At 38.5% G+C, this 15,414-nt stretch overlaps 1 protein-coding gene across 1 annotated transcript in view; it reads left to right on the top strand.

Annotated features, from left to right (window-relative positions):
* Nucleotides 1-15,414, top strand: part of CNTNAP2 (contactin associated protein 2) — a 1,235,323-nt gene that overhangs the window by 518,347 nt on the left and 701,562 nt on the right. The window contains exon 4 of the mRNA XM_050890726.1: nt 2,320-2,467. Within this exon, the coding sequence (XP_050746683.1) occupies nt 2,320-2,467 (148 nt within the window). The remainder of the gene's footprint in view (nt 1-2,319; nt 2,468-15,414) is intronic.

The following is a 15,414-nucleotide window of genomic DNA, read 5'->3' as shown; positions in this document are numbered from 1 at the left end:
AGGAAATTTTACAGCAATAGTACATAATTCACAAGCTCCTGTAAATTGAATTTTCAGCCTTGCAATGATGGATTTTGGCCTGATATTTGCATTATCCACAGAGCATGTATTACTGTACCACATTTATCTAAATGAAGGCTGTATTTAAAATATATTGTTCTGCTGGAAACTAAATGGTATGCATTTTAATAATCTGGGAAACTAATGACAGACTGCCCTATTCTCTATTGACTGTGTTTATGCATTCAGCAAATGTTACTGGATCATATACCAATAGAAACCCGCAAAATGTCAAACACCTGCTGGTTTCGGCTCTAAGTCTTTCTGACAAAGGACTGGTAAAGCACAAGTCAGGGCACAAAGTTTGGAGAGCTACAGAAAATAATTCTGATTTTGAGAATCGGTTTTCATCAATCATTTAATCAAATTATACAGAAAATATCATGCCCTCCTGTATTCAGCTTCCTCTGCCCCTAATACTTCTAGCAAATTAAACAAACAAACAAACCCCAAAACAAAACAACCAGCAAAAACCTATGTTAAGAGAGTTTTGATAAGATTATGTCAAGCATCACAAAATTAAGACATGCCCAAACAGAAATTGATCTTGAAATATGGAGCATTACCTTGCATGCTCACTAAAATATATATTTTTAAAGGCGCAAATTCTTTATTCCCTCCATGAAGTTCTGTGATTCGTAGAACAAGACTAAGAGAATAGGCAGCTGTTCAATAGGATTTTTTGTCCTCATTCAGTGTATGCTTGCCTTTGTTGTTTATTGTCTTCTATTCAGCTCAGAAGACAGAACTGTTAATTTCCTTATAAACACCACTCAAATATGTAAGTGCTTCATAGACATTAATTACTGTATCTTACAAGCTCAGCTATGAAGTGAGGAGTGCCATCATCATCATTTAGCGCATCAGTAGCTGCAGTACAGAAAAATTAAGGTGAACGTAACCGTTAGTATATGTTATAATTTTTGGAGTCCACCAAGGAAGGGATCCTGTGTCTCTTCCTTACCACCGCCTAGATCTACTGTGCACTGTACAAAATAATTATTCATCTAAGATATCCTTTTGGAGTAAGTAGTATCTGGGCATGTAATTAGGTATTGCTGTATCTGTATGCAAAGGGCAGGCTTAAATTTTGTCTCTTTCAGATTTTTGATAACTATATTTTGCAGTAGTATTCCTTACAGCCCAGTTGTTTCTTTGTTTTTCGTTCCACTATGGGTATTTATTATAGGATTTTATATGGATTTATTCAGATGGCAACTGTGTAGATGCTACTACTGAATATTTTTTTCTCTGTAGCAAAAATACCTTTTTTCAATGAGGATGCACAAAAATTTCTTATTTTCATAGGTTCTCTAGTAATGGGTCACCTTTTCTCTGTTAATTTATAACTACTCTGTTCACTGTTACAAGACACTTATTTCTATTGAAAATTACCTGTGAAGAGCTGTGGAAGTTCCTCTGAAAATGTTGATAATAACTGAATGATAGTCTTTAACATCTGCCATCAGTGAATGAAAGGATTGTCCATAAACTGACAAGACAAAAAAAAAAAAAAAGTCTGTTATGTTAACTAACAGGTATTGTTTTCTTTTAAGCTTGATGCTATGAAATATTTTACCAATAGGTACAAAATTACAAACCAAGTGCTAAATATTCACTTCATTGATTTTCAAAACTCCCCTGAGAGCTCTTCTGTCCTTTTCTGACTTCCAAAGTTTTATTAACCAAAAATAAGCTGTGCTGTGGGTGACAGCTATGGTTAGGAAAGAGACTGGACACTCATTTTCCAATGGATAATACATCAAAAGTAAAGGAAGATTTTTAAAATCTTAGAAATTTGAGAAATTGAAGGGGTCCCTGTGTATTGCAGGAAGCAAGTTATTTCAGTGTTCTTATTTACAGGAAAATGACTGGCATGTATAATCTTACTGATAGACGATGGGTATCTTCTTCCCCAGAACAACCACTCTGGGTTGGACACTTTTATTAACGTGTTAATAACTAACAGATTAGTGATGCAAAATGGATTACACTCTTACCTAGCAGCAGCTGTTCCATAATTTCAACATACCTGTTGTGGACGAAGAGGTCTCAATGCTACTGTTTTGGTATTCTTCTGAAACTTTGTAAATCAACTGTTCATTTGGTAACTATCAAAGAAATATTTAAACCAAACTTCAGTGTAACCTAGACACTCAGAGGACTTCACTACCTGATGTTTTCCTTCAGAACCGAGCCTTTATAGCATGTGAGATAGATGTAATACAATAATTTTATTTTTCTTCTTCTTTCCCTTAGGCATTTCCTGGAAATAAAAACTCTGATAGTGTGGTCCGGCACGATTTACAACATCCAGTTATTGCTCGCTATGTACGGATAGTTCCTTTGGACTGGAATGGAGAGGGCCAAATTGGGTTAAGAATTGAAGTATATGGCTGTTCCTATTGTAAGTTTTTCCATGATCATCCTTTTTTTTTCCCCCCTAAAAAAACCCTGGTTTTGGATCTCAGATTAAATCTGAATCTCAAGTACTTTTTGCTTAGATAAATTAAGATGTTCCAGGATTGCTAGTTATATTGCCCAGGGCTTCATGAAATGTTTATTGTAACCTTAACTCTGAGTTGCTAGTTTGTTCTTCTCTGGAAGATGCAACACTGGAATTCGCAATAGTGCTTTGAAGTTGCTCCTTTTGATCTTCATAGTTTCTTTTGCAGAAGACTTTGACTATTATATAAGGTTGAATGGGCCAGTTGAGGAAAAGATAGTATTCAGACAAATGTCATGTTGGGTCTTGAGTGGAACAACTGGGAAACAGGACATAATTTATTGCGTGGTGCTAGAGATAAAATTAAAGCAAATAAATAAGAATTCTATCAGACTAGCTCAGATTGTCTAAATATGTGACATGTTTTTCAGAGGTTTTTCCTTTAGTATTTGAATATGACATTAGAATTTCTTTTGAAATCCAGATGAGCAATGGTACAAATGCTTCTGAAGTTAAGAGCAGAACTGATTATATTTTAAGAAAAGCAATGGTAGTTTCTAAATGCCCTTCCTTGAATTCAATCCAGCCAGCGCTTAGAGAAGGTCTACAAACCTGCAGAAAATTAAGTGTCTGATGTCCTATTTCTAAGTATGTATTTTTTATGCAGTATCCTGGCCTTGTTTGTATTTTAGCTGGAAGGAGCTATTTGAGATTTGTCTTTTAATAACCAGGTGTTAGAATAAGGTGAGGAGCACACATCTGGAAGTCTCATACATTGACTTCACTGGGTGACTTAAGGCATATGGGAGCCCTTTGCCATCCTAACTAGCAAAACAGAAAAACACCTTGTGATTTCAGTTGTTGTTTTGATTTAGATAGATAGTCCATATATAGCTATATTGGTTATATACTTTCATTTAGCACCAATAAGAACCACAAAGAATAGAGTTTTGGTATTATTTTTCCTATTTCCATGCAATGAATTAAAGCCTTATTTTAAAAATATATATTAAACCACAGAGAATTTCCCAGCAGCTGCAGTAACTTAGTGGAGAAATCAAATCAAACTTGCTGTGGTGTTGGTGCTGCTGTGCTGAGGACATGCATGGGTGTTAGACACATTTGTGAAAAGACAACAGCATACCTGTTGTCTGAGGAACTGTGGGTTATTCTAAAGTTGATTCTTACTCAAAGAGAAACTGAGCTTCTGAAGTTTTACGTACCACTGTGATTATTCAGTACATGGCTCTTAACAAACAAGTGTTTACCATCATACTGCCAAAATGTTTTACATGCTGTTTTAGGTATATCAAACACTACAGAGTGGCTAATTTTGCAGCATGATAATTACTTACTTTTAAGTATACCTCCTTACTTGTACATCAAATGCAAATTCAGGTGTTTGATACAAGAAACAAACATCTAGTTTACTGTGAAATATGACTCTCTCTAACAGAAAAAATGTAGCAGAATCAAACAATAAAACCCATGATCTTTGCTGCAATATTTACAGGTAAAAGTAGAAATTTTTTTTTGGAATGGATAGACAAAATACTTCAGATACATGACAGGATGCTTTTAGAGGCTTCAAGTAAATGTGAGAAAAAGTAAAATGCAGCTTGTTGACAAAATTATTTCAGTTGTTTGATGAAAAGCTGCTTGCTTGACAGACTTTTGGAGGAGAATAAAAAGCATCTGCCAAGGAAACAATGTATGGAACTATGAAAATACTGATAAAATGTGTCTTCACAGAAGAAATGAGGTGGCCAAACATAACTTTGTAATTTTACTGAGAGAGTATTGCTGGTCTGTTTGTATCAGAAGTGATTTCAATAATTGTTGGGGTTTTTTTTATATAAGATTAATAATAATATTTTACATTTTTATGTGTATAGGGACTTTTCTTTCAAAAACCTTCCTAAAATGCAGTGTGGTTTTTACATGCAGGAATTTGGGCTGTCCGCAAAATGCTATCACTAAATAGCAGCAGAGCAGTTGAGAAGAAAAACTAAAAATTCACTGTATTAAGAGAGAGGAAGGCAGCCCTTTGGTATGACTACTGGAACAAGGGAGTAATGTGTACAAATTCCCAATGCATCATTTGGAGCCAGGTGTATAATGCTACATCATTCCATGTAGACATGTCCTTTGGCAGAGGCAAAGTTTTTAACCTTATGATTAGAAGTGCATATATTTGCATATAAATATAAGTACTGTCATTAAGCAGTGTGATTTGCAGATTAATACTGCTGTCATTGAAGGAACTGACCATTTAGATAATCAGTAATTTTCAAAGCCTGATTAAAAGATAGGCTTCTAGTCAAATCTGCCCCAAATTTTGGAAACATTACCTAAGTAAAAAGGCTGCCCAATACATTGCAATCATAATTTTTCTTTAAGTTTATAGATTCATAATGAATATATTCTTTCATTTAGATATTTTAGAGAGCATGTTTTCAGATATAAAAATCAAGTATTTTCTCACAGTGCAAGCAAGGTTTAGTTGGGAAGCCATACGCTTAGTGACTACAAAAACTGTTTCCTTGCACATTACTGCAACCTGGTAATTAGTCTCAGAGTATTAAGAGAAATACTTCCTTATATTGAACTCTTTATTCAAAAGTCAGTTCATTAATTGCATATTTTCTGGTTCCTATTTTGTTTGGGTATGCATATAAGATACACATTTAATTTTTTTTTTGTACCAGAGGTGAAATCCATGCTCTTCCTTGCCCAGCAGATTAAAGTTAGAAAAGAGGTGTGATTTCCAGAGAGGGATTAGAGCTCATGTCTGTTCCCTGGAGAAGTTCATAGCATTACCAAATCTTCTTTCAGTTCTGTTTTGTTTTGCTTTAAGTTTGAAATCTGGGCTGTCTTTGAAACTGCGCCTTTGTATTTTGTGTAGATGAGATCTGTGTGGTTGTCTTCTAACAGAAGAGCTCATAGAAGTCACCAAAAGAGAATTAGGGCCTCACTCTACAACAAGATTCAGAATGAACTTTGTATTTTCATCTGTGAAGAAACGGTGACATTGAATTTAGAAAAGATTTTCATTCTCTATAGGGCAAAACTGGCTGTGTCTTATTAAAAAAAATATTAAAATTGGGTAAATAACTTGCTTAATGGCTATGTCAATGGAGGAGTTTCATGAGAAAAACAAGCTTGGAAAACAACAACAAACAGACTATTATGTAACATAAACAACACTTTTTAGTCAATGGGAGTTTTAGCTTTTATTTTAAAGCAATCTATTTCATACGCTGTAAAGGGGAAAAGGATCTTTAAACTTGCAGTGACATCATTTATCGAAAAGCAAGTCACAGAGAAGAAAGCAATATAACCAAAGGTAAAATATCCACTGAATCAGTTAAGTCAAAACTGATGGCAGATTTTTATTTGTGCTCTTTTGGAGACAGAGAGCAAAGGCACGTGACATATATCTTCCATCATGTCCACATTTATGAACTTTTGAGACAGGCAGCAAAGACATGGCATCTGGAGGCTATGACAACTACAATATAGTACATTTTACTACTGATTCATGAAGATCATAATAAGCTCCTGCAGGACCATTGCCATATGAACAGTTCCCTTAATCTCCATCCTGTGGCAGATGAATGCCTACAAAAATGGCAATAGCGATACTATTGCATAGTCTTTGGCTATGCTTTTCAAGATAACTGTATGAGGCCTTCTGGGTGCTAAAATCCTATGAGTGGAAAGCACTCACCGATACCTTTGTTCACAGAGTTTTTTTGATATGGGTGTGTTGATTTTCTGCATTTAAACTGTACATCTGAATCTTTTTGACGCAGTTGTACATCTGATGGTAAGAATTTTCAAATTCCAGATGATTCATTTCTGAAGTGTAGGATATACTTGAAAAAAACCACTTAAAGACAGCAGAAAGTCATGCAAATACTCAATATACTCAAGGCAAATAGGTGGCAGGAACAATGATAAAGCTCCATGAATGGCTGCAAACTGAGCTGTTTCAATTCATTGACCAGCTCTGTTTGCTAATACTTAGGAAGCAGTGGGACTGAACAAATGTCACCTGAGCTGTGTTTGCAGATTTGTTCATTTCAGTTATTAAGCTATAGTACTTGTATTGTGCTATGTCAAATGTTACTGTTCCAGTTTCCTGATGGGTGACTTATTTTTTTAGAGAGGGAGGGAAAAGAAGGAAAAATAGTAACCACAGTCCTTAGGGTTTTATGAAATAATGAATGTTTGTATGGAGAATATTTATGCTCCAGATAGTAAAGTGAACAAAACCTTGGTCATGTAAACATGTTACAAGAACAAAAATAAGGTTTGGAGATGCTGTGAAGGGATGAGCCAAGTGAATGTTTGCAAAAACTGATTAGGAGTTATTGAAGTGCTAAAAACCATGGGCTGAACAGATCTTTTGGGTAATCATTGGTGTAGTTAATCCTGTCTGCCTGCAGTGACTCTGACTTCAGCCATTGTTTCCTTTGGCGGTTAATTCCACATTCAGCTATACTCATTGTTAGGAAATTTTCTGTGATACTTATTTGAAATCTCCTTTGCTTGGTTTCATGCTATTGGCACTAACTAACTATCCATCTCTCATTCGCTGTCTCACATGGTTGCCATACGTACTTAATGAGAGACTTCCATCCTGTCCAGAATCATCTATTGCATCCAAACATCAAAGGGATTATTTAAACTAGATGAGAAAGCCTCTATTACTTCCCTTTTGCGGAATCTGACCAAATTTCACTTGGCCAGATTCAATAATATACCGTGGACATTTTGTTTCACCAGCATAGCATTTAAAAAAAAAAAAAAAAGAAAGAAGTATGAGCCAAAGAGCCTTGAAGTGTCATGATTGCTATTGGAACACCCTGTGCTGAATAAAATACAGCTCTATATGTATATAAATATATGCATACATATGTCTGCTATTACAGTTTTGGTACCTATGTGAATATTCACCTAAATGGTGAAGATAGTAATGCAGTCCAGTAATCTGCATAAAGGATTCCCTGCCTCTTCTTATGATATTTTATTACTTATAATAAATGTGCCACTGAGTTATCTGGTCAGACTTTTCTGACCATCTAAGTGGTATAACTGCATAAAAATATTAACTGGCAGAAATGAGGAACAATTTTGAAGTGTATATTTTGTAAAATCACGTTATTATATTTCTAGCAATTTTATTAAATAGCTGTAAGTAGCAGTGCTTTGAATATACAGGGATTTTAAGGTGGGGGAAAGACCACAGAACTGAAACAATCATTTAGCAGAGGTCCCTGTGAACTGGGTAGCTTTGCTTGTGACAGTAGATGGGACAGTTAAGAATTCTGCTAAACAGCCAACCTTTTTTCCCCTTTTCTCTTAAATTTCAGTATTTTTATACTGGGTAGTTCTATCTATTTAGGTCTATGTGTTTGATTTTTAGCCATCATCTTCACAGCTCATCAGCAGCAAACACGGCTTGATATTCTCTTTCTGACATTAAAGGTGCATGGCTGAATACTCTCATCTAAACTATGGAGAGTGAGGGAAATGAACTGTTGAACTTTTTCTTTGCAAACTTCTAAAGATCTGTTTGAATATGTGCTCTATTTGTGAGCTTGCTTCTTTGTTAGCATACTTTCTAGCTTTTTACCATGCAGGAGATATTTTTTTTTTCCTTAAGGGTCATGAAAATGGATACCTTTTATCCTCCATATATTCTCAGGTCATGGTAGTATTTAAGCAGTAGAGTTTTGCAATTTAAGACCAAAAATGCCGTCTTTCTTTATGAGCATTCTTGGTACGGATTGTTTTCCTTCATCCTGTCTCCAGAAAGAGATGGTTGTGATTGTTCCTACATACATGTTCATATATTTTTGGCATGAAAATAAGTGAGAACAGGCTTCAGTCCATTTATTACCTTCGGTTGTTACCATTAACAAATATGGGTCTATTTTGGTAGTAGGTACTACTTAAAATGTAAAATATCTATTTCCTGCATTTAAAAAATATTTTTAGAAAATTAGTATTTGTGTAGTGTGTTAAAAAACTCACTTCTAAAATCAGAAGATTCAGGCTGAAACAGAAAAAAAAAATTCCAAATACCTTATTGTTTAATTTTAACTCTTTTTTTCTAAATGGAATATTTCAGAAAGATTTGACATAAAGTGAGTTTGTAGTAAAAAAAATTCTTAAGAACATATATTTATGCTTTATTCTTTACCTTTTTGTTAATCTGATGCAATATGAATTTTTTTTCTCTCAACTTTTTGAAACTGGCAGCAAACTGAAAAGTCCATTATTTTTTCCATTTCTAGTTGTAATGAGGTTACTGGTAGATATTCTCAAGCACCACGGCTTTGAGAACTGTAACAACCATGTGTATTCTTTATAGGTTCATTTGTTAGCTGGCAATGAATGTGTAATCAGTCAGAGAAAAACAAGTATATTTTGTATAAATACATGCCCCACCAGCTTGTTCAGTTGTATTCTCAGGCAGTTTTCAATTACACTTGAACATTTTTTTAACCATTCAGCATTTGCTTTAGAAGGATGTATGTAGCTGGTTCGTTTGAAGGAGGTCTTTTAATTTTTTTCCTGTGGAATGGAGAAAAACTTGTCCCTGCTAAATAAACAGAATGCGTGGCCAAATATGATAAAATCTTGCAGATTTTGATTAAGGTTTATTAAAGTTAGGTCTGGCTCTTCTCTTGTGGAAAAGAGCAGACTAACATTTTCTAATAGGTTTTCCAGTAATTGCCCACACACCCCGCAGAAAGGGTCTTCCATATAGTGGTCTGTAATCAGTTAATAGGAGGATGGAGATTTAGAAAGTATCCTTAGGATCCATAAACACCTGAAAAAGTAGAAAATGAAAGTAAAGTTACAGCATGCTTTTTCACAAAGTAAGGATGGTAACATTCAGATAAATACAGTCAAAAGCTTCACTCTGATCACAATAGTCTCGCTTTTAATCTTTTCTTGCCTGAATGAACGTTCATGATGTTTTTGCCCAGCATTATTTTCTTGCATTTCTGTAAGTGGTGATTGATCCATTTGTCCGTGATGACTTATACACTAGAGAAATCAGGTGGGTCTCTTCTCATGAAACAAAAAATTTTGGCAGATTTCAAACAAGGTCTTGGTTCTGTGCCATTGATTTGGAGCCTGAAGGGCCTCACTGGTATTTGTTTTCCTGCATATCTGGAATAAAATATATACTAAGGATGCAGTTACTTCCAGGCTCGGTTCAATTTATTCTGCTTTTTCCCTAAAATTTAGGTGAAGGTGATGCATTTTGTATTTTTATTTTAAGCAAAATGGCAAATGAAGTCTTGCTGTGAGTAAACTCTTATTTCCTCTCTGCCAAAGGTAATGTTAGTGTTCTCTGATATGAAACTGCATATATTGAAGGGTCAACATTGCTGACAGGAAATAACCAAATTTAACTCTTCACAATAATGCTTTTATAAGGTAAAAATGAGTGTTGGGAGTTATATGCAGTATATCACTATACTGAATTGAGTTTCTACACGAAGTCCTGTTTTAAAGCTGGAGTCCTATCTTTATGAGAATAGCTTTGAAGAATTAGATCACTGTGATGCCAACTTTTCCCCAAATCCTCTAAAACAGGGAAAATGTTCAGGTTTTTCCATCTCATAAGGGTGACATGGTACTCCCCTTCTCTCGTGGCCGAGAAGGGTCACCTCACCCTTCACTCACAGCTGCCATTGAGTGCCCTTGAAGAGAAGAGAATAGTACAGTTGGAAGGTACCTGCAATGACCAACTGGTCCAACTGCCTGACCACTTCAGGGCTGACCAAAAGTTAAAGCAAGGTTATTAAGGACATTGTTCAAATGCCTCTTAAACACTGACAGGAATGGGACATAGCAGTCTGTCGGCACCATCCATCCCAACCTGTGGCTCTGGTTACATTTTGGCTTTCCTCTAGGCTGCGGCTACTGAAATCATCCCCCCTCACACTTGCTGGGTTTGTGTCCAGCCAGATCAAGTCCGTGGTCCTCCTTGCTGCGGGGCCTCATGGACACTAGCTCTAGTGCAGAGAGGGGATGGCTAATAGGGGTGGTCTCTGGGCTGCAGAGTTGGTTTCTGCCATGGCCTGAGAGGAGAGTAACAGCACGAGGTTTGTCCTTGGGAGCTGAGTGGCAGAGGACGCCTCAGGGACAGCCCCCTGGGCCTCCTGGGCACAGGGACTGCCTTGGGGCCAGCACCCCAAAGGCCTTCCTCCGAAGGATGCTGAGTGGAGGGGTGGCGGGCAGGGCTGTGGCAGGCGAGGCTGCACATGGGGGGCCCCGTCACCCCCATGTCACAGTGCCACCACCCAGCAACGCAGCAGTCACAGTGGCCCGGGGCAAGATAAAAGGGAGCATCCTCCCATGTCCCACTGCCAGAGATGGCCCGGGGGCAGCCCGAAGACATGGGAGAGGAAGTCCTTGACGAGCCGGTGGAATTACTTGGAGGGGGCTGAGGGAGGAAGACCAAAGCAGGCTGGACGAGGCTGCTGAAAGTTCTCCACTGCAAGGCCAGCTCCCGGCGGGGCCATGTTCAAAGCCCATCTGATGGATAGAAATCTTGCTTCATCCTTTGGGGAACAGACGCAAGCCCCTCACCACATGAGAAGAACCACCAAGCCCTGGAGGTGCCCAAGCCTCTCAGGCCTTTCCAGCTGCAGAGCACTGGCAAGACCAAGGGAATGTCTTCTTGAGGATCACTGCAGAGCTCACCATCCTCATCCCCTGTGGAGCTAGTGGCAGCAGCCGTAAGAAATGGGATGCAGAGATGTTGCCAGGGGTCCCAGTGCTTTGGAGCACCCACTGGTGTCCCGCCAGGCAGGGGAAGGATTCTTGCCCCCAAGGTTGATCAGGCCAGGGGCATTTGCCTACTCTCGGAAGCCCCTGAGATGGCTCCAGGTTGAGGGAGAACAGGGCTTGGCCATCTCCTGGGAGGCCTGACCAGCCTGTGGGACAAGGAGGCAGGTCTTGCTCACATGCTCAGGGAATAGCCGATCACCAATGCTGGGGTCAGGAAGAAATCTTCCCCTGGGGCAGATTGGCACTGCTCCACAGGGTTTTTTTGCCTGCATCTGCAGCATTGAGCGTGACTGCTTGTCAGGGCTCCTCTGTTCCATTTTGGCTGGGTTACTGCCTGCTGCTTACGCACCACGAAGATGGCCTCTCGTGCCCTGCAGCTGGGGGGAGGAAGGCTTTTTTTCCCCCACAGTGGGCTAGCAAGTGTCTCCAGGGGTTTTTTTGCCTTCCTCTGCAGCATTGAGCACGGCCCCTTGCCAGGGCTCCTTTGGGCCTTTTTGGCTAGGTGCCTGCCGCTCATGCTCCACGCAGGTGGCCCTTGTGCCCCTCATCTGGGGGGAGGAAGCTTTCTAGACTCCGGGTGGCCCCCAGGAGTTGCTTCTTTTCCTCTGTAGTGGGTGACCTTATCGTAGAAGGATATCAGATTAGTTAGACAGGACTTTCCCTTTGTGAACTCATGTTGACTCAGCCTGATGATTGCATGGTTCTTTAAAAGTCTTTCAACAGCAGTATGATCTTCTCCATAATTTTTCCAGGTACTGAGGTTAGACTAACAGGTCTGTAGTTTTCTGGGTCTTCCCTCAAGCCCTTGTTATAAATTTGAGTAACGCCAGCTAGCTTCCAGTCAGTAGGGACCTTCCCGGACTCCCAAGACCTTTAGTACATGATTGAGAGGGGTCCTGCTGTAACATCCACTATCTCCTTCAGTACTCTGGGATGAATCCCATCAGGTCCCATGGACTTATGAGCATTCAGCTGATACAACTGGTGCCTTACAATTTCAGTGTCCACAAACGGAAAGTCACTGTTCCTGTAGCCATGGTCCTCCAACTCAGATCACCAGGCAGCCCAAGGTCTATCAGTATTAATAAAGACTGAGGCAAAAAAAAGCATTGAATGCCTCCATTTTTTCTTCATCCTTATTTACCAGGTGACCATCAGTCCAGTGTTTTCATTAGATCTCCTCTTGCTAGTAACATACTTTAAAAAGCCTTTCTTGTTGTCTGACACAACACTGGCTGGTTTCAACTCTAGCTGAGTTTTGGCCTTTCGTGTCTTCTCCCTGCATATGGAAACCACAGCTCTGTAACCTTCCTGCAAAGCCTGACCTTGTTTCCAGAGATGATACAATTTCTTTTTCCTCCTGAGTTCCAAGAGGAGTTCCCTGTTCAGCCAAGCTCATCTTCTGCCCTGCTTGCTTGACTTCTGACACAATGGGATTGCCTGCTCCTGTCTTTTTAAAAGGTGGTTCTTAAAACCTAACCAGCACTCATGGACCCCTAAGCCCTCAAAAGCAGATTTCCAGGGGACACTGCTAACTAGCTCCCTGAGTAGCTTAAAGTTTGCTCTCTTGAAATCCAGGGTAGCAACTCTGCTGAACTTTTTTCTCATTACACCAAAAACTTTAAACTCAACCATCTCATGATCACTGCGGTCAAGACAGCCACCTACCATCACACCCCCCGCAGGTCCTTCTCTATTCACAAACAACAAGTCTACGAGGGCATCTTTCCTAGCTGGCTCACTGAGTACTTGTGACAAGAAATTATCTTCCACAAACTTCAGGAATTTCCCAGAGTTGCTTGTCACAGCAGGATGGTATCCCAGTTGATTTCTGGGAAGTTGAAATCTCCCATAAGGACAAGGGCTACCAATCCAGAGATTTCTCTTAATTGCCTAGAGAATAACTCATCAGCGCTATCATCTTGGCTGGGCGATCGATAGTAGACACCCACTATGACGTCTGCTTTGTTTTCCATACCCTAATCCTCACTCAGAGGCTGTCAATCACATGATCCCTAACCATAAAGGCTGTACAGTCAGACCTCTCCCTTACATACAGTGCAACTCCTCCCCCTCACCTGCCCCGCCTATCCCTCCTGAACAGCCTGTAGCCCTCCATCCCGGGTCTCCAGTCGTGGGACTCATTCCACCAAGTCTCACTAATATCAATGACATCTTGGGACAAGACCAACGCTTCCAGTTCATCCTGTTTGTTTCTCATACTGCGTGCACTGGTGTACAAGCACTTCAGATGTGCTCCTAAACCCTTAATGCTCCCCGGAGCAGTGTAAATGTTCCCATTAACATTACCACCATCAGACAATGCCATGCCAACCCTTGGCTTACCTTCAGCTCTCCTGATGGTATCTCCATCCCAAGAGGACACACTTAACATTCTCTCCAGCCTCTCCTAAAGGCGCAACTAACTGGAGAATGAGGTAACAGTACCTGCAGTGTCCTGCTGGCATTTATCCAGTCCAACAGTTCTCTTAACTGCTAAAGGTTAAGTCAGACGACCTTCTGGGACTATTTCATGTACCAGTGAATTATACTAAAAGACAACAAATTTTCGGCTTGACTAAGCAACCCCCTAGATTCAATGGCTTCAGTTATAATGGTGTCAGACGTCACGTAAGCTTTCTGAGATTGGATTGTTTGCTGCTGTTCTTTTAGTCTAAGCATTTCTAAGGCTGTCACAAGAAGTTATTAATTCACAAATGCCAGGAAAACTGTCCCACACAATGTGTATGGTAAAATGTTAGTTCTATTCAGATGCAGCTATTTTTATTAGATTTGATTAAATGTTTTAGGCTCCATGATACTGGAGAGCTTCTCGTATTGTTCTGAGCTGCACAGCAAAACAATGGAATACTGAATATTTTTCTCTTGAATATGGTTCAAGTTGTTATTTTACTATAATTAGAGTATGGTTTCCTCTGGATCTTTAGATAGCTTCATGGATTGCTCATTGAATAGAGACGATGTACAGAGATCACTTAAGTGCCTGTTTGTACTTGGTGCAGATTGAGGTGAACGAAAATCCTTTAAACAATAGTTTTGATTTTTTAGGAATGCCATTATACATCAGAGATGATTAAAGCCTGTATAGTATCCTCTCTTGTTTATAGTGCATGTATATTAGTAAAATGGATATAGAAATGTGAAAAATAAATTTATCTGTATTTTAAAGATTAAGAATTGATGGGACATTTAGAATTTGTGTATCCTTTAGAAATTCACAGTGAAACTGGGTAATTACTGTATGAAAACATTTCCTTAAATCCGTTCATATGTTTACACATATCAATTACATTTGAAACTCTGTTTTAACACTCGGCAAATGTTCAGTCAAATAACTTTACTGACAAGGTATAAGCTGAAATGACATTCATAAGCAAAGACTGAAAATTCACATTCAAATTTGGAGGTAATCTTTGAGTGTATTTTCACTGCAAATTGAATTCTGAGATCTACATTCATTAAGAAGAACATATGGGGCATAAATATATACATATATACCTATTTCATGTACTTAGTCTGAGCTGTTTCTAAATAAACAGCTAAGTCATTCCTATACTATCTAGAAATTTAGAAATCCAACCATTTCACAAAAGTGCTTAGCAATTTTATAATTTAAAATTATATCTTTGAATAATGAAGAAATCTGAACAAATTTTAAAAAGCATGTAAGTAATTTGAAAATAGAGAAAAAGAAGTAAATTTTTGTTCCTTCTTAATTCTGTATATTCTTTAGATTTCATCAGCCAGGATTTTATAGTTTCCTATTGATTATTGTTAAAAAATAATGAATAGCTTTATATGGGATGGGATCCCACAAATCCTGAGTAGAAAATTTCCTGCATGGTAATGTTTCTATCTTTTCATTTCCAGATCAGCAAGGTAATTGGACATGTTCTTTATCACTTTTTTTCTCATAGACCATATGTATTTAACTGTCCTCTTGGCTTTAAATAAATTGAAGAACTTGGGAAACTGGCTTTCTAAAACCACAGCTATAAAAACATCCTTAGAGGGACAATAATTTCCTTACCTAAAAAAAAATAATGAATTGGTTAGCAACAGCTGGA

Source organism: Gymnogyps californianus, chromosome 2 (assembly GCF_018139145.2).
Source record: "Gymnogyps californianus isolate 813 chromosome 2, ASM1813914v2, whole genome shotgun sequence".
Lineage (NCBI taxonomy): Eukaryota > Metazoa > Chordata > Aves > Accipitriformes > Cathartidae > Gymnogyps > Gymnogyps californianus.
This window is presented reverse-complemented; position numbering and strand designations above follow the sequence as displayed.